The sequence below is a fragment of the Eutrigla gurnardus genome (assembly GCF_963514095.1).
Source record: "Eutrigla gurnardus genome assembly, chromosome: 14".
Classification (NCBI taxonomy): Eukaryota; Metazoa; Chordata; class Actinopteri; order Perciformes; family Triglidae; genus Eutrigla; species Eutrigla gurnardus.
The window spans coordinates 6,734,767-6,749,543 of NC_139937.1; the positions used below are offsets into that span (position 1 = coordinate 6,734,767).

Sequence of the window (14,777 nt, forward strand, 5' to 3'; positions counted from 1 at the left end):
ACATAACAGCGCCAAAGCCTGCTCTGTAAAGTGTTTAGAAATGAGCAGTAGAAGACAATTTACAATTTCAGGTATACATGGATTTAATCCACTGTATTAACAAGGGAAAGGTGAAAGTAAAAGAAGCACACAGATGAGTTTTGAGCTGAACAGTGCATTACATGGACGTTACATAAAAATAAGGATTTATAGCTGTAGCAGATTTCCATATAGCAAGGAAAGTTATCTTTTTAAAAACACATAGCTATAAGCAGGCCATAATACAAACACACCTGAATATATATATATACACATTAAAATGACAAGGAAGGGAGACAGTTTCAGATATTTAAAATCATGTTTGTGTGAAGTTTTGTAAAAATACAGCAGTTACTGTCCATACAAAAATATACAATTCCATGTGTTAGCTATGAGTTGAGCGCCATCCACTGGTGGCCAAATAAATTACAACAAGTGAGATTAGAAAATGTGCATCAGTATATGGTATCTAAATTCTGTTTTATTTACAAGCAGTTTAGTAAAAAATATTATTCTAAATATACAGATGTTGTCACTAGCTACAATAGATCAAACCCCTGAATCACATAGTACATTGATTAACTTTGAAGTATACACTGTGGACCGACTGACAGAGAAATTGCCACAATAACACAATAACAGAAATACAAATTTAATTGTTTGGCATTAAGGATATTGCTGAGAGTTCCTGAGTTAGTCCAAGCACCCAGTGATTGAAGTCATTGTACAGTACTTTAAAAAGAATTAGCAGTGCCGACCTGACAGATTCTCTAAAAAGAAAACAGTTTGCACTCAAGTTCAGTGGCATCTCTGTGCCGACTGTAAGCCATTAAGTACAATTCAGCAGAAATGAAAAGGAATCATTACAGGTTGCACAACTATACAGTGAAGAGGAAAGTTCTTTTTCGGCCCAAGTTAAGCTGAACTCAGAAGACATGGCTCAGTTGAAGGAGCTTGTGACGCTCCGTCCACCTTCACCCCCACACATCCTGGATGGTCTAACCCTTCACGGCTCCCCACGGCTGCAGCGTGGCCTGTGGCAGAATGAACTGCGGAGGAGGCTGCGGCAAGATGTAGTAGCCAAATACCTGCTGGGGCTGAGGTGGTGGTGGTGGTGGCGGGGGTCCGCACATTGCATTGACAAACACTGGAGCGCCCTTCTTGTAATGTGGCCAAACTGGTGCAGGGTGGTAGAAGTACTGGAGGCTGGCAGGCAGCTGAGGGTTGGAAGGAGTACAAGAGATCAGAAGGGATGGTGGACACGCTCCCAATGGGAGGAAACAACAGTACTTTCCTTTTTGAGAACATGTAATATTAAAAACTTTCCACATAGAAATGAGCTCATTTTATAGTACTAATCTTACTACTAAGACACAGATTATACATTTTGTCAAACTATGGGTGCGTGGATATGTTTCGCTACTAGCTTCTCAATTCACTGTAGAATTTGTCCAAAGGATATTACTCAATAATACGGTGCTGTGGTGTTTTCAACGGCTTTGGGACAAAAACGTTGACATATATTTGGGATTATCGTGGGATTTCTCGGTAGTAAGAGAAATATGGAATATCACTTTATCCCTTAATAGTGAGAAACCAACAGATGAACCAAAAATGTACCATATTTCTGACGAATTTGACTTTATTTGGTCCTTCTCCGTGCTGTTTCCGAATCCTGGGAACCATTGGTATCATGTAGGTGTCGCCCGCTGCCGCTTCCGTCTTGACGACCTCCTTCGCTTCTTTCGCTTGCTCTCCTTCCGTCTCGCCGTCTTTCACCTCCTCCTCCGCGTCACTCGAAGCTGTGGAACTACAATCTGAAGAGGTGGCCGAGTGGTAATCCGACGTGTCCAGGTTGATCGAGTCCACTGAGGAGTCGGCCCGTTTGTCCTCCGCACCTTCCTCTTCGAAACAGGCTACAGTGAAGGGCCTGCCGTTCTCTGCAGATCTGTGAAGAGGGAGTGGATTCTTTTTAAAATCACACTTCATTTTCATCGTTTTCTGCAGAATGACGACTGAGACATGCCTCGCTGGTGTTCAAGTGTGTCACTCACCTCGCACACACCTCCAGCGGGTCGATCCACAGTGTGATCTCACGCGGAAAGCCGAGTTCACTGGGTGTGAGCTCGCTCTCCTCGCATGCCCTCAGGATCACTTCATCACAAGGTACGCCGTTATTTATCCGGATACATCTGTGAAGGTTTCAACATTAAAGATGTGTTTTCTTGTGTGGATTTCTTCCTCTAATACAAGGTTCTCTGCAGATAATATGGATACAACTCTATGATATTTGCAGAGACAAAACAGATATATTCAGTGGTAATTGTGTACATTTTTTAGTTGGTAATTACCTGTATGCTTGGCCTTTGCTGGGGCGGTCAGGGTACCAGTGGTCATCATATTTGTCACATAAAACTTTACGTAGCTTCTCTGCAAACAATCCTGCTTTGGCTTCACTGAGCTTGCCATGCGCCACAGCCAGGCGTTTGAGGAAGTTGACTCCAGCCTCCACCTCTCTTTTCATGGTGACTGTAGAAACAGAAGATTACAAATATATATTATAATTTGAGGCTGCCAACATATTCATCTCTTCATTTCTGGTTCCTGTGTACGTTCGAGTATGTATCACATTTTCGTTTCGCAAACCAGGGTGCAAAGATGTAGCCCGATTTGAGTTTTTGATAACAGACTGTGACCTCGGTGTTCTATGTGGGGGGGAGCAGGAACTCCAGTTGCAGTGATAACAGCACTTCCCTGTGCAGTTGCCCCTGAGCCTATTTTTACCTTCAGGGAGAGCTGTATTAAGCAGGCATAAAGGAGTGCCTGGCATTTTACAGCTGCGGACATGGCTGTGCGTTGACGAACGGCTAGAGTTTGTATACAGGCAAACAAGATGCAAACTAGTACTGCCATGTCCGCCTGAAATGTTTTTTTGAAATGTAAATCCAGTGAGCAGACCGTGCTGTTCAGCCTCTGATAGCGTGTCTGTTTGGGGTGGGTGCCAATGTCAGCCTGACCAGAGAGAAGAGCGTGTTCTGTGAAGGCCAAGGCAATTCAAACGTTGCAGCTGAAGCCGTATCAGCGTGATACCATCCTGCTCATGTCCCTGACAAGAAAGTTGCGCCTTGAACTTCGAGGCGATACAGTAATTTGTTATTGTGGCTTGACACACTACTGCTGCTTCAGCCTGTATAATATGTCGTGAGAGCAAATTATTATTTGCAATGGTAAGGCGCAGGCAAAGCCTGCATTTAGGAGCGGTGATGAGCCTGTGGCACAACAAGCAAGAGTAGTAGTACCTCCAAGTCCCTTACAAATATGTTGCCATTATCCTATTATAGACAGTCAATGTTAAGGTTAGTCAGTTATTAGTCTGTGGGGTAAACGGTGTCAAATGGCATGTTTTCCCCAAGCTGTTGTTGTTGCAGCTTCCTCTTTTGCTTTCAGTCGCTCAGCAAATTAAATGTTCATTCCAACAGTCTCCACCAGCAAAAGGTTATACTTCTTGCAACATGCTGACATGCAGAATGTCACTTTGTCTGACACACAAACACAGGTGTTTCTGGTAGGTTTTCAAGTTCGAGATTCCTCCTGCGACCGTGACAGGATGTTCAAGCAGCTTGTTTTGTCCAAACAACAAAGATATTTCATTGCCAGAGAGAATTAACATGAATTTACACTTAAAGGGTAAATTAATCGCTACAGAAACAGGGTGAGAAAGTTCAATGTCATGAACTGATGACCCATTCAATAAGCTGTTAAAAAAAAAAAGATTCACAAAACTGAAAAGGGACCATATTTCTTGCCCTTAAGAAAGTTAATCTTTTGAGTATTGATGTTTTTGATATGTTAAAGAGTGTTCTAATAATTTCCTCTGATTATCATAATTGATGTTTTGTCCCTGAGGCCAGCTGACAACTCTTACTACTTATACTAGCATATTGTATTCCATTAAAGGAAGTCAAGATGACTCACCTTTTCAGATGGCTTGCATCACACCAAATTAACGATGCCGTTTCGAGATACTAGAAGAACTCAATGGCATTCACATCACTGAGTGGGTGTTTGTCGACTCTTTGATCTAATCAGGAGGTTCAGTGATGCCCTAAAAAAACCCTCCTCCATCTGCTCAGCATGTTAACCGCATCTCTGTTTACTGAACAGTGACCTGCTGCTGCCATTATCACAGACTGCTGATACGGGGTTTTGATTTCATGTGCAAAGATGACAACCCATCTGGAGATGTAAGGAGTCAAGTCAAATGTATTTACAACAAGCACAAATCTTCCTCAAGGGGCTTTACAATCTGTATAGTATTTAAGACACTCTGTCCTTTGACCCTGGCTTCAGATAAGGACCCCTCCTCCTCCAAAAGAAAAATCCCTGAGCAGGGGGAAATTGAAGAAACAGCAAGGACGAACAGACATATGGGGGGCCAAGATGCACGACAAGCTTTGGCCCCTGATACTGCAGCAAACTGTTCAGGTGTTTGGAGGGAGGACAGGCAGGACCCTTTCTTTTGTGCGTCACTCACCAGCTCGTCCTACGCTCAGTGTGTGTTTAGCATACCATAACTTCATGAACGCTTCCCAGACTGGGCCAAACAGACAGTCACATTACAAAGCAGGTCTGAAGATGTTTAAACGCTGCTGCATAGTTTCGTGTATTCACTTTGAGTGACAAGGAGAACTTGTTTTAAAGACACAAACATACAAATAAGACACAACAAAGCAGTGAATGAGGGGACACGTGTATGTGTTCAACCATAAAAAGAAAAAAGAAAAGATCGATCGAGATCGGATGTATTCTTCCTGCTTTGATCGAGGAAACTTCAGTGCTTCACGCTGGAAATAACGCACTAGGGGTTTCTAGCACCGCGGAAACCCCCCAGTGGAAAAGATAGCACCGACAAGTCCACGGATGTCATGTCGATAGAGACGGTCGTATACATTACCCACTTATCCTAAATTAACATGACATTTAGCACCACAAATTAAGTTTAAAAACCCGTACTTTGAAGATGTAAGAATGTTTCACGCGCGTCATAAATCAGCCAGAAGGGTTAAAAATAATAAACTAAAAAAAACAAAGCTTAAAATCATAACCGACGACAAAGAAATGATATTGTAACAAACGCCACAGTGATACATGATGTTTTGAAATAGGCTACATTCACAACAAAACGCGTTAAAAACAAGTTACAAACAGTGGTACTCACGGTAATAATAATAGTACAAAATGAAAACGTGTCCAGTGTCGTCGGGTGTCCGCGTCTCTTGTCTCGTGGCTGTCTCCGGGCTGGTGTGTTGGACTTATTATGGTCAGCACATGTTGCTTCCTTGTTCTCTGCTCGGCTCTCGCTGCTGCTGCAACCGAGACGCAACTTTACCGTCAGCGTGACTCACTTCCTCCGCTCGACGCCGTGAGCAAGCGCTGACTGGCTCCGCGCGACGGCGACGCACCCGCCCGGCCCAAATATGGGCAGTCGAGGTAAACAGCTGACTGGGAGGATTTTCGCTCCTAACAAAGCACAGCGATCATTTTACTATCATACGATGACATCTGGTGTTTGCGCTGATACTCGTGATTTAATGGGTAAACATGAAATTAGAATGATCATATGTTTTCTCCCAATCACAATTTTACATATTTTTTTAGGATGATATAGGGTTACTATAACATTCAAATATAATGTTAAAAAATCTTCACCCTGATTTAGGGCCCATACCTGTAGTGTAAGATGGTTCTTCACATAACATGAGGAGGGGCAATTTTTAATTGTATTTGGGGGCGTGTGGTTCCCATGAGGGCATTAATACACATTGTTGAAAATTGTATTTATGGGTTATTTAGTCCGTCAACAAAGAAACATGAAATGTCTGAAGCATTAACCTGGGTAAAAAAAAAAAAAAAAAAAGATTATAATAGTTTTTTGAAGACCCCAAGGATATCAGATGTTAGAAAATGTGAGGGTAACAGATGAACCCTCCTTTCAGTTGTAAACGAATGAAGGCACATTTTTGGTGGCCAGGTTGTGAAAAACAGGGGTAGAACAACACTCTGATCTTTTACTTAAGTAAGAATACAAATACCACCATGTACTATTAACACCTAAAAGTAACAGTATATCAGCAAAAAAAAAGTGCATGAAGCATCAAAATAAACAGTACTCATTATACAGAATAGCCCTAATCTGTAATATTATGAGATTATTATTGCTGATGAAGTCATAACAGCATTTTAACTTGGAAATGGTCATAGTTTCTGCTACAAAGTAGTGGAGTAAAAAAGTAGGCTACAATATTTCCTTCTGAAATGTAGTGGAGTAGAAGCAGAAAGAAGAAGCAGAAAGGGAACACATGAACTCAACATTTTAAGTACTTGTGTATGTATTATGGAGGTGTTTCCCCTATAATAAAGACAGAGCTTTATTTATAACCTGGCAACCCAAAAGCTGTCACAATGGTTTACAACTAATAAATTATTTATTAACCACACTATTATTTGTCCAAACATTGTTTCATCGCTTTTTAAAGGGGGCTTCTTAGAAAGTTGCCACTTGCCTATACCGTTTACTGCCTTATCATATTTTATAACCGTTTCACACTTATTTCAATTGTTTCAATACCACAATATAGAAGTACTATATTACTATTAAAATTCTGGAATTTTACTTAGGCCTTAGTACAATCTTATAAGAAACATAGTAAAGTTACGCAGTTTTACATCCATTACATGTTCCATTGTTACATTATTGTTAGCAGCTCATTTTATTGTTGCTAGCTGAATTGGAGCTTATTTTCATATAATGTATATAACGTGGTTATTTTTTGTGATAATTGGGTCTTGTGGCCCCACCTGCTGGCTGGAGAGAAAAGTGTGGTTTTAGTGGTAATTAAATTAATTAAATTCTGGCTTGATGCATGACATTAAAACACCTGTTGTTGCTGTTATTCATAATTATTTAGGGTTAGGGTTTTGATTGCGCTCCCTGGAGAGGCCGCTTTGCATCATGCACAATGTCGGGTGTGGGAAAACAACACTGCGCATGCCCAAAGCCTCAGCCAATTAAAGTAGATTGCATATACAGGTGCGTTTTTCGCTCGCTCTTTGCTAGCTAGCTAGCTGCAGTGAACGATGGGGAATATCTTCTACGCCACAAAAGGATATATTTAAAACAAATAAACATATTCCTAAGGATATTCCTATAAACCAAGCTGCTGGTAAAAATTAATCATATTTAACGTGGCGGGATTCTTCTGGGCAAAATGGCTAACTGCTAGCGTGTCAGTGAAGCCGTGTTTCTTGCTCCCCGCTGTGTTGTTCGGATGTTACCTGGTCAAGACAGACATGTTTTTTGTGAGGATTAACGTTACTGGACACGAATGCAGAAGGACAACGTGGTAAAAGTGTGCAGAGCAAACTATAGCTAAGCTAACTGAGGCTTACGGGGGAATCTAGCAGGAGCAGCTGGTTGTGTTGAGCAGGTAAGTGCCCATCATCCATGTTCAACTGTGTTGCAATATTGCATTACTTGTAAAATTGTGTAATTTTCTGTTTTTGCATATTGCACAGTAGTTGTTGTCTCACTGAATATGTATTAAAGTGTGTAATACTTTAAAATGTATAACCTACATCTTTACATCGATGCAGTTTTTTTTTTATAGTAGCAAGAAATCAACACCATTGAGAACATTTAGAATTATCTGGGTTTATTTTCAAATAATTGTACAATAAACTGTAGGCACGTCTTCCACACCCAGTACTGCTTTGACCACAGACCTCCAGCCATAACAAGCTTATAGTCTTTACGTTTGAGATCAATAAAGCATCCATAAATACAATCAATTCACAGCAACACAGACTAAAAGACTGCAGCTCTAAATCAGAGTGCCGCTCATGTCATATTAAAAAGATAGTTCTGTACAGTGTAGCTCTTTATCTCTATACCTATAAAAATGTCCTGCCGTATGTAATAATTTAATAACGTTTTAGCACCGGTGAATAAAGTAGATCTTTTACTTCAATAATTGAAGAAATATTGGAGTTTTATAACAAATTACCTACTGAATTACAGGGTACAAAATAGTTTACATATGGAAGTTAGTCTAGTAGTTTGTAACTAAATCTGTGAAATACAGTCAGTACTATACTAAGTACTATATTCCCCCTTAATTGCAGAGAAATATCAAATGTCATAGAATTTGAAATATTAAAGTACCATACAAGAACCTCAAGAGTAGTACTTGTGTATATGTATTATGGAGGGGTTTCCCCTATAATAAAGACAGAGCTTTATTTATAACCTGGCAACCCAAAAGCTGTCACAATGGTTTACAACTAATACATTATTTATTAACCACACTATTATTTGTCCAAACATTGTTTCATCGCTTTTTAAAGGGGGCTTCTTAGAAAGTTGCCACTTGCCTATACCGTTTACTGCCTTATCATATTTTATAACTGTTTCACACTTATTTCAATTGTTTCAATACCACAATATAGAAGTACTATATTACTATTAAAATTCTTGAATTTTACTTAGGCCTTAGTACAATCTTATAAGAAACATAGTAAAGTTATGCAGTTTTACATCCATTACATGTTCCATTGTTACATTATTGTTAGCAGCTCATTTTATTGTTGCTAGCTGAATTGGAGCTTATTTTCATATAATGTATATAACGTGGTTATTTTTTGTGATAATTGGGTCTTGTGGCCCCACCTGCTGGCTGGAGAGAAAAGTGTGGTTTTAGTGGTAATGAAATTAATTAAATTCTGGCTTGATGCATGACATTAAAACACCTTTTGTTGCAGTTATTCATAATTATTTAATAACGTAAGGTCTGTGGCTGGATATAACAGTTTTAAAATTGTGTTTTGATTGCGCTCACGGGAGAGGCCGCTTTGCATCATGCACAATGTCGGGTGTGGGAAAACAACAATGCGCATGCCCAAAGCCTCAGCCAATTAAAGTAGATTGCATAAACAGGTGCGTTTTTCGCTCGCTCTTTGCTAGCTAGCTAGCTGCAGTGAATGATGGGGAATATCTTCTACGCCACAAAAGGATATATTTACAACAAATCAACATATTCCTAAGGATATTCCTATAAACCAAGCTGCTGGTAAAAAATAATCATATTTAACGTGGCGGGATTCTTCTGGGCAAAATGGCTAACTGCTAGCGTGTCAGTGAAGCCGTGTTTCTTGCTCCCCGCTGTGTTGTTCGGATGTTACCTGGTCAAGACAGACATATTTTTTGAGAGGATTAACGTTACTGGACACGAATGCAGAAGGACAACGTGGTAAAAGTGTGCAGAGCAAACTATAGCTACGCTAACTGAGGCTTACGGGGGAATCTAGCAGGAGCAGCTGGTTGTGTTGAGCAGGTAAGTGCATCCATGTTCAACTGTGTTGCAATATTGCATTACTTGTAAAATTGTGTAATTGTCTGTTTTTGCATATTGCACAGTAGTTGTTGTCTCACATGTTATTAAAGTGTGTAATACTTTAAAATGTATAACCTACATCTTTACATCGATGCAGTTTTTTTTTTTTATAGTAGCAAGAAATCAACACCATTGAGAACATTTAGAATTATCTGGGTTTATTTTCAAATAATTGTACAATAAACTGTAGGCACGTCTTCCACACCCAGTACTGCTTTGACCACAGACCTCCAGCCATAACAAGCTTATAGTCTTTACGTTTGAGATCAATAAAGCATCCATAAATACAATCAGTTCACAGCAACACAGACTAAAAGACTGCAGCTCTAAATCAGAGTGCCGCTCATGTCATATTAAAAAGATAGTTCTGTACAGTGTAGCTCTTTATCTCTATACCTATAAAAATGTCCTGCCGTATGTAATAATTTAATAACGTTTTAGCACCGGTGAATAAAGTAGATCTTTTACTTCAATAATTGAAGAAATATTGGAGTTTTATAACAAATTACCTACTGAATTACAGGGTACAAAATAGTTTACATATGGAAGTTAGTCTAGTAGTTTGTAACTAAATCTGTGAAATACAGTCAGTACTATACTAAGTACTATATTCCCCCTTAATTGCAGAGAAATATCAAATGTCATAGAATTTGAAATATTCAAGTACCATACAAGAACCTCAAGAGTATTACTTGAGTTCATGCTACAGTACTTCCCATCCTTGCTTTTTGGTGGTATTTTAATCACTGTTGAATTTCACTCCGGACTTCAGTGTTTCCCTTTTCCACCACTAGAGGGCAGGCTGGGTTTTTAGTTCAAATTCCATCTAGTTACGTGGTAGTTGCATGTTTGTGAACCGTTGAAACACACAAGAATAATTGTATTTATTCTAAATTCTTGATTTAAACACATTGCCCTTTTTCATTTTCTCAGTCTTCACTGCTACAGTCAAGCATTGACTTTCCATTTCAGTAGAAATCCTACATGCTGTTTACGGTATATCTGAGTCAAATTCTGTGTGCCCACATACCAATAGGTGATTTATGATTTCCCCCCTAATTCCTGCATGTTTCTGCTATCATCAAATCCCATCATCAGCCATTTAAAAAAAAATCTTTCTTTTGAAGGAAATATATCAATATTTTTGATTGCCTCTCATTTCTCCTATTCACCCTTTCAATCTTCCGTTTTTCCTGCAGGCCCAATTAATTTTGTCTTGCACTGATTTTCTCATCAACATTTGGCTTCTTTGTCTTTTTAGATTTAACATTGTCGTTATTTCTTTGTTTCAGCAGAGTGTGTTTATGTCAGTGCAGGTACACTAAGGAAACTGTGTCAACTCTGTGGATTTTCTTCCTGCCTCTACTGAATCACATTGCCTGTTCCAGATGCCAACTCAAGTGTGAATTATTGCTGTGAGCGTGTACGTGAAAAATAGAAATAGATGGAGAGAAAGAGAGAAATGAGTGGGATGAGGGAGGTATAAAGTGTTAAAGAGCGAGTGTCTTTGATATTGATTAGCATTGTTTTGACTAGTTAAATTTCATTCTCTGTCTTGTGTTTTGCCTTCTTTCTCACTCCCTCACTCCTTTGCTCTTGTTGACCTCCTTCCCACTCCATCTCCTTGAGCAGAATCTCTGTAGGCAATTCATGTTAACTATAAGACTAATTGCATTACATTGTCTTTAAACAAGCAATTAATTTTCTCAAAGAGTTACGAGTCATTTGGCTTCTTTCTTCTTTGGCTTCTGCACAACTTTCTCCGTCTGAAAAATATTGATTTTCCCTGTCAGTGTGTCATTTGTGCTCCTCAAACACCGACAGCATTTGACTATTCACTCAAACGGGAACACTTCAAACAAACATAGTACATTTTTAATGTACTTATCTCTCACAAGTGTCATGATTTTTAAAGATAAATATTGGAAATGAAACCACTTGACCTCGAAATGTGATCGTTCTCTTTCAGGAAGAGCTTCTCTGTGAGCGCTTCTGGTGGTATCAATGAAGCCCACACGCATACACCACATGCAGCCTGCTTCGCCTTTAAAAACATATTGATTTCTCCCTTTTTCAGGGAGCTTAATGCAATCGATCGGCCAGGCCCTTTCAAGATCAGCGCCAGTATAAGCATCTCTTCCCCTAACACACATGCTGCCTCTTTCTCCTCAGGTAATGGCTGTCCTTGGGCTGGAGGAATAGTTTCTCTGCATTAAGAGAGAGAAGTGTTTCTTGTGGCATCCAGTCCCTCTCCATCCTCCGTGGTCCCTAGCTATGTGACTGAAGTAAGGCATGGGTATTCGCCTCTTTGACAAAAGGTATGAGCAAATGCAGCACACACCTCCTTTGATCTTTATCCCCTGCCTATCCTCCTCCTCCATCCCTCCTCCTCCTCTCAACCGCTCAGTGGGTCGATACCTATTTGTATTTGCAATGCATTAGAAGCAGTGCCATCTTTTAGATTGAAAAAGTTGGCTTTTCTCAGTTTGGCGCCTTGCAGGCAAACAACAACAATGGTTCATTATGATGAACAGCATTTTCTTGTCTTTTTTTTAAAGCATATTAAGATCAGTGTTATCCCTTTCATCTTTCTGGTTAGCTCTTTAAATAGGCAGAAATTAAGATTTATTCTGATGCTCAATTAGAGATGCTTGATCAAGCAAAGAAACCGAGACACCGAGTCCCAGCCACCGTAAATTATTCATGTGTTTATTAAAGAACCATAGAACCTGCTGCATGATCTATGTATAGCAGTGTTTTTCAACAAATCTGAGGTACGGAATGGTTAATAAGATAAAAAGGAAAGAGGGCGGGATAAAAATTTCTACTCCTCAAAATCATGGATTGAACCTTCTCTCTTGCTTAAGAATTGTAGTTTTCTAAAGTAATGTTTTTGGCCTTTTTTGACTTGTGTTGAGATAGGACAGCTTGAGAGTGGGGGGGGGGGGGCATGCAGAAAGGGCCGCCGGTCGGATTCACACCCGGTGCCGCTGCAGTGAGGACTTAGCCTCGGTACATTGGGGGCGACTCTACCGAGTTAGCTATCTGGCACCCCTTAACATTTGTTTTTGGCCACTTTAAAGCTGGTATGGCAACATTGTCATTCATTTGGTGTTTCTGGACACCTGATGAATACGAGTCAAGTATTCATGCTCTCTTCCCTCTGTTATAACTCCCGAGGGAGACCTGCAGATATTTAACTGCTAAATGCACTGTAATGTTCAACAGCTCTTTCTGTCTGCTGTTTGGTAAATCTACATCTACCTTGTGTTGAGATTGTTTTCATTGTGAAACTGAAGAGTAAAAGCTTTTTAACGAGTATAAACTAACTAACAGTTAACGGTTTGGCAATAAAGGGGAACAAGCCTAAAAACCTTTGGTACCAGTGAGCTATGTTGTGAGGGACAACCCTTATACAGATATCTTCACAATTTTTACTTCTAATCGGTGAATTCCAAGTAAAGACTGTTTGAACCTGCTAAATTGTTTCCGTAAATCTTATATGTATATATGTGCATGCCTTGTAGACATTTTCCTGACTCTTATGTTTTCTCTGTAGATAAGACAGCCTTATATCCACCCTTATATCTTACTGATCTGAGCCTCAGACGGGATTAAATCAACAAGAAAGTAATTTCTCACTAGATTAAATTTGGTTGGTGACTTTTTAATTGCCTATATTTCAGTCCCCCGCCTTGGTTCACATGGTCGCAGTCTAAACAAACCATTCATTACACCTCAAACCAACTTCTAAGTGCATTAGGAATAAACAATGCACTACAGAAAAGGAAAGGGAAGAGTATAAGTAATGAATAAATCAATTCTTGTAAAACAAATATAAATAAAATTAAAAAAAGGGTACATTACCTTTCAAGTGATGTCCTTCTCGTACCAAACTCCTGCTTTGTGTTCTTTTCTGGATAATTTCAAAGAGATTCCCATTTGAATCTCCCAAATCTCCTCCCAGCTCACTGCTGATGTTTTGAAACGCAAATGTGAATATGAAACCCCAGCCTGCTTTTGTGAAAATATGAGGAAGTGAGCTGGAAAAGCTGTTTATTATTATCTCTGTATGGCGCGGCTATGAATGCTTGAAGACCTGTTGAGTTTATTATTTGCCTTCATTTTGTCTTTTATGCTCCTTTTTATTTTTTTATTGTTTGTTCTGCTTAAAAGTTATAAATATCCTTCATTTACATGAGACTTTAATACAACGTGTTTCTGAACAAACTCAGGCACGACATGCACAAATGCTCAGTGTCGTGTACTGTAGAACATGCATGTAAGTCTGGGCTGTGAGAGGCGTCGGTGGTTCAGTTTACTGCGTGCCCCTGCTGGCTTGCGATGGAATCCTGCCTGAGCTCCTGACTCGCCTCTGTCTCCCCCTCTGCTGTCTCAACAATTAAATCAGTCAAGGTGAGTGGCCTACCCGCTCTTTCTTTTCTATAAGAAAAATATGTAAAAGCATAAGCTATTATAATAGTCTTCTTTATGACCCACAACATAAACGAGTTGTCTTATCACCAAATGTTTCACCTGTATGTCAGCAGTTGCCATGGAGATTTTGTGCAGATATGTGCAGCTCTGCTTAATGGTCTGACCTTCACCTTGCACTTTTTTTTTTCGATTGAATGCTTTCACGATGTTGCAAACACATGGACATACTTTATACCGCAAATCAATATTTCAACAGCAGTCTATTCTCTTACCTCTCCTGCAAGCACCTTCAACACGTTATTGATAAGTCCCCACCATAATAAATAAACTTACGCTTCGATTAAAATATTTTTGTTTTTATATTGTGTGTATTTTTTTTTACTGATTTCCAAGTCTTCCATAGCCTCTAACAAACGTTTAGAAACCTTTCCCCTCCCCCATCTGCATTTCTCTCTCTGCCCCCTTTTGCCCCTCGCTCTCTCTCTCTCCCTCCCTCTCCCGCAAGCTGTGTCTCTTTCCTGTGTGCTGGGGGGCCAGCGGAGGGGAAGTACACAGAGAAAGAAAAGCACTCTCTGAGTTCAAGTGCACGAGCTTAAAGACACAGCTAGCTTCGACAAAGGGGAATATGACAAGGGGAAAACAGTCGTAGAAAGGCAGAATAATCACGTATTGACAAGCTGGTTGTGTACACAGAGACCCTATAGGGATCATTTCAGCAAAAAGGGGGGGGGGGGGGGTGTTAGAAAAGAAATGTGAATAGGAAAACGGAGAGAAAAATGTCTCCTCCCCTTTTTCTCTCTCCACGTATACTCCTCCTGTTCCCTCCCACCTTTCTTTCTTTCAATCTGTCCCTCCCTCTCTCCTTCATTCCTA

General features: G+C 39.9%; 1 protein-coding gene across 2 annotated transcripts; it reads right to left on the minus strand.

Moving 5' to 3' along the window:
• Positions 1-58: 58 nt before the first annotated feature.
• Positions 59-5,393, minus strand: LOC311024525 (maternal B9.15 protein). Of its 2 annotated transcripts, XM_084026960.1 has the most exons (5): positions 5,237-5,393; positions 2,370-2,547; positions 2,073-2,210; positions 1,639-1,966; positions 59-1,235 (listed from the first exon to the last, which is right to left on the minus strand). In XM_084026960.1, the coding sequence occupies exons 2-5, from the start codon at positions 2,540-2,542 to the stop codon at positions 1,017-1,019; spliced, it is 858 nt and encodes a 285-aa protein (XP_083883086.1). In that variant the 5' UTR covers positions 2,543-2,547; positions 5,237-5,393; the 3' UTR covers positions 59-1,016. The 2 variants fall into 2 exon arrangements, with proteins under 2 accessions (XP_083883086.1, XP_083883087.1); XM_084026961.1 differs by lacking the exon at positions 5,237-5,393 and having other exon boundaries at positions 2,370-2,587.
• Positions 5,394-14,777: the final 9,384 nt, after the last annotated feature.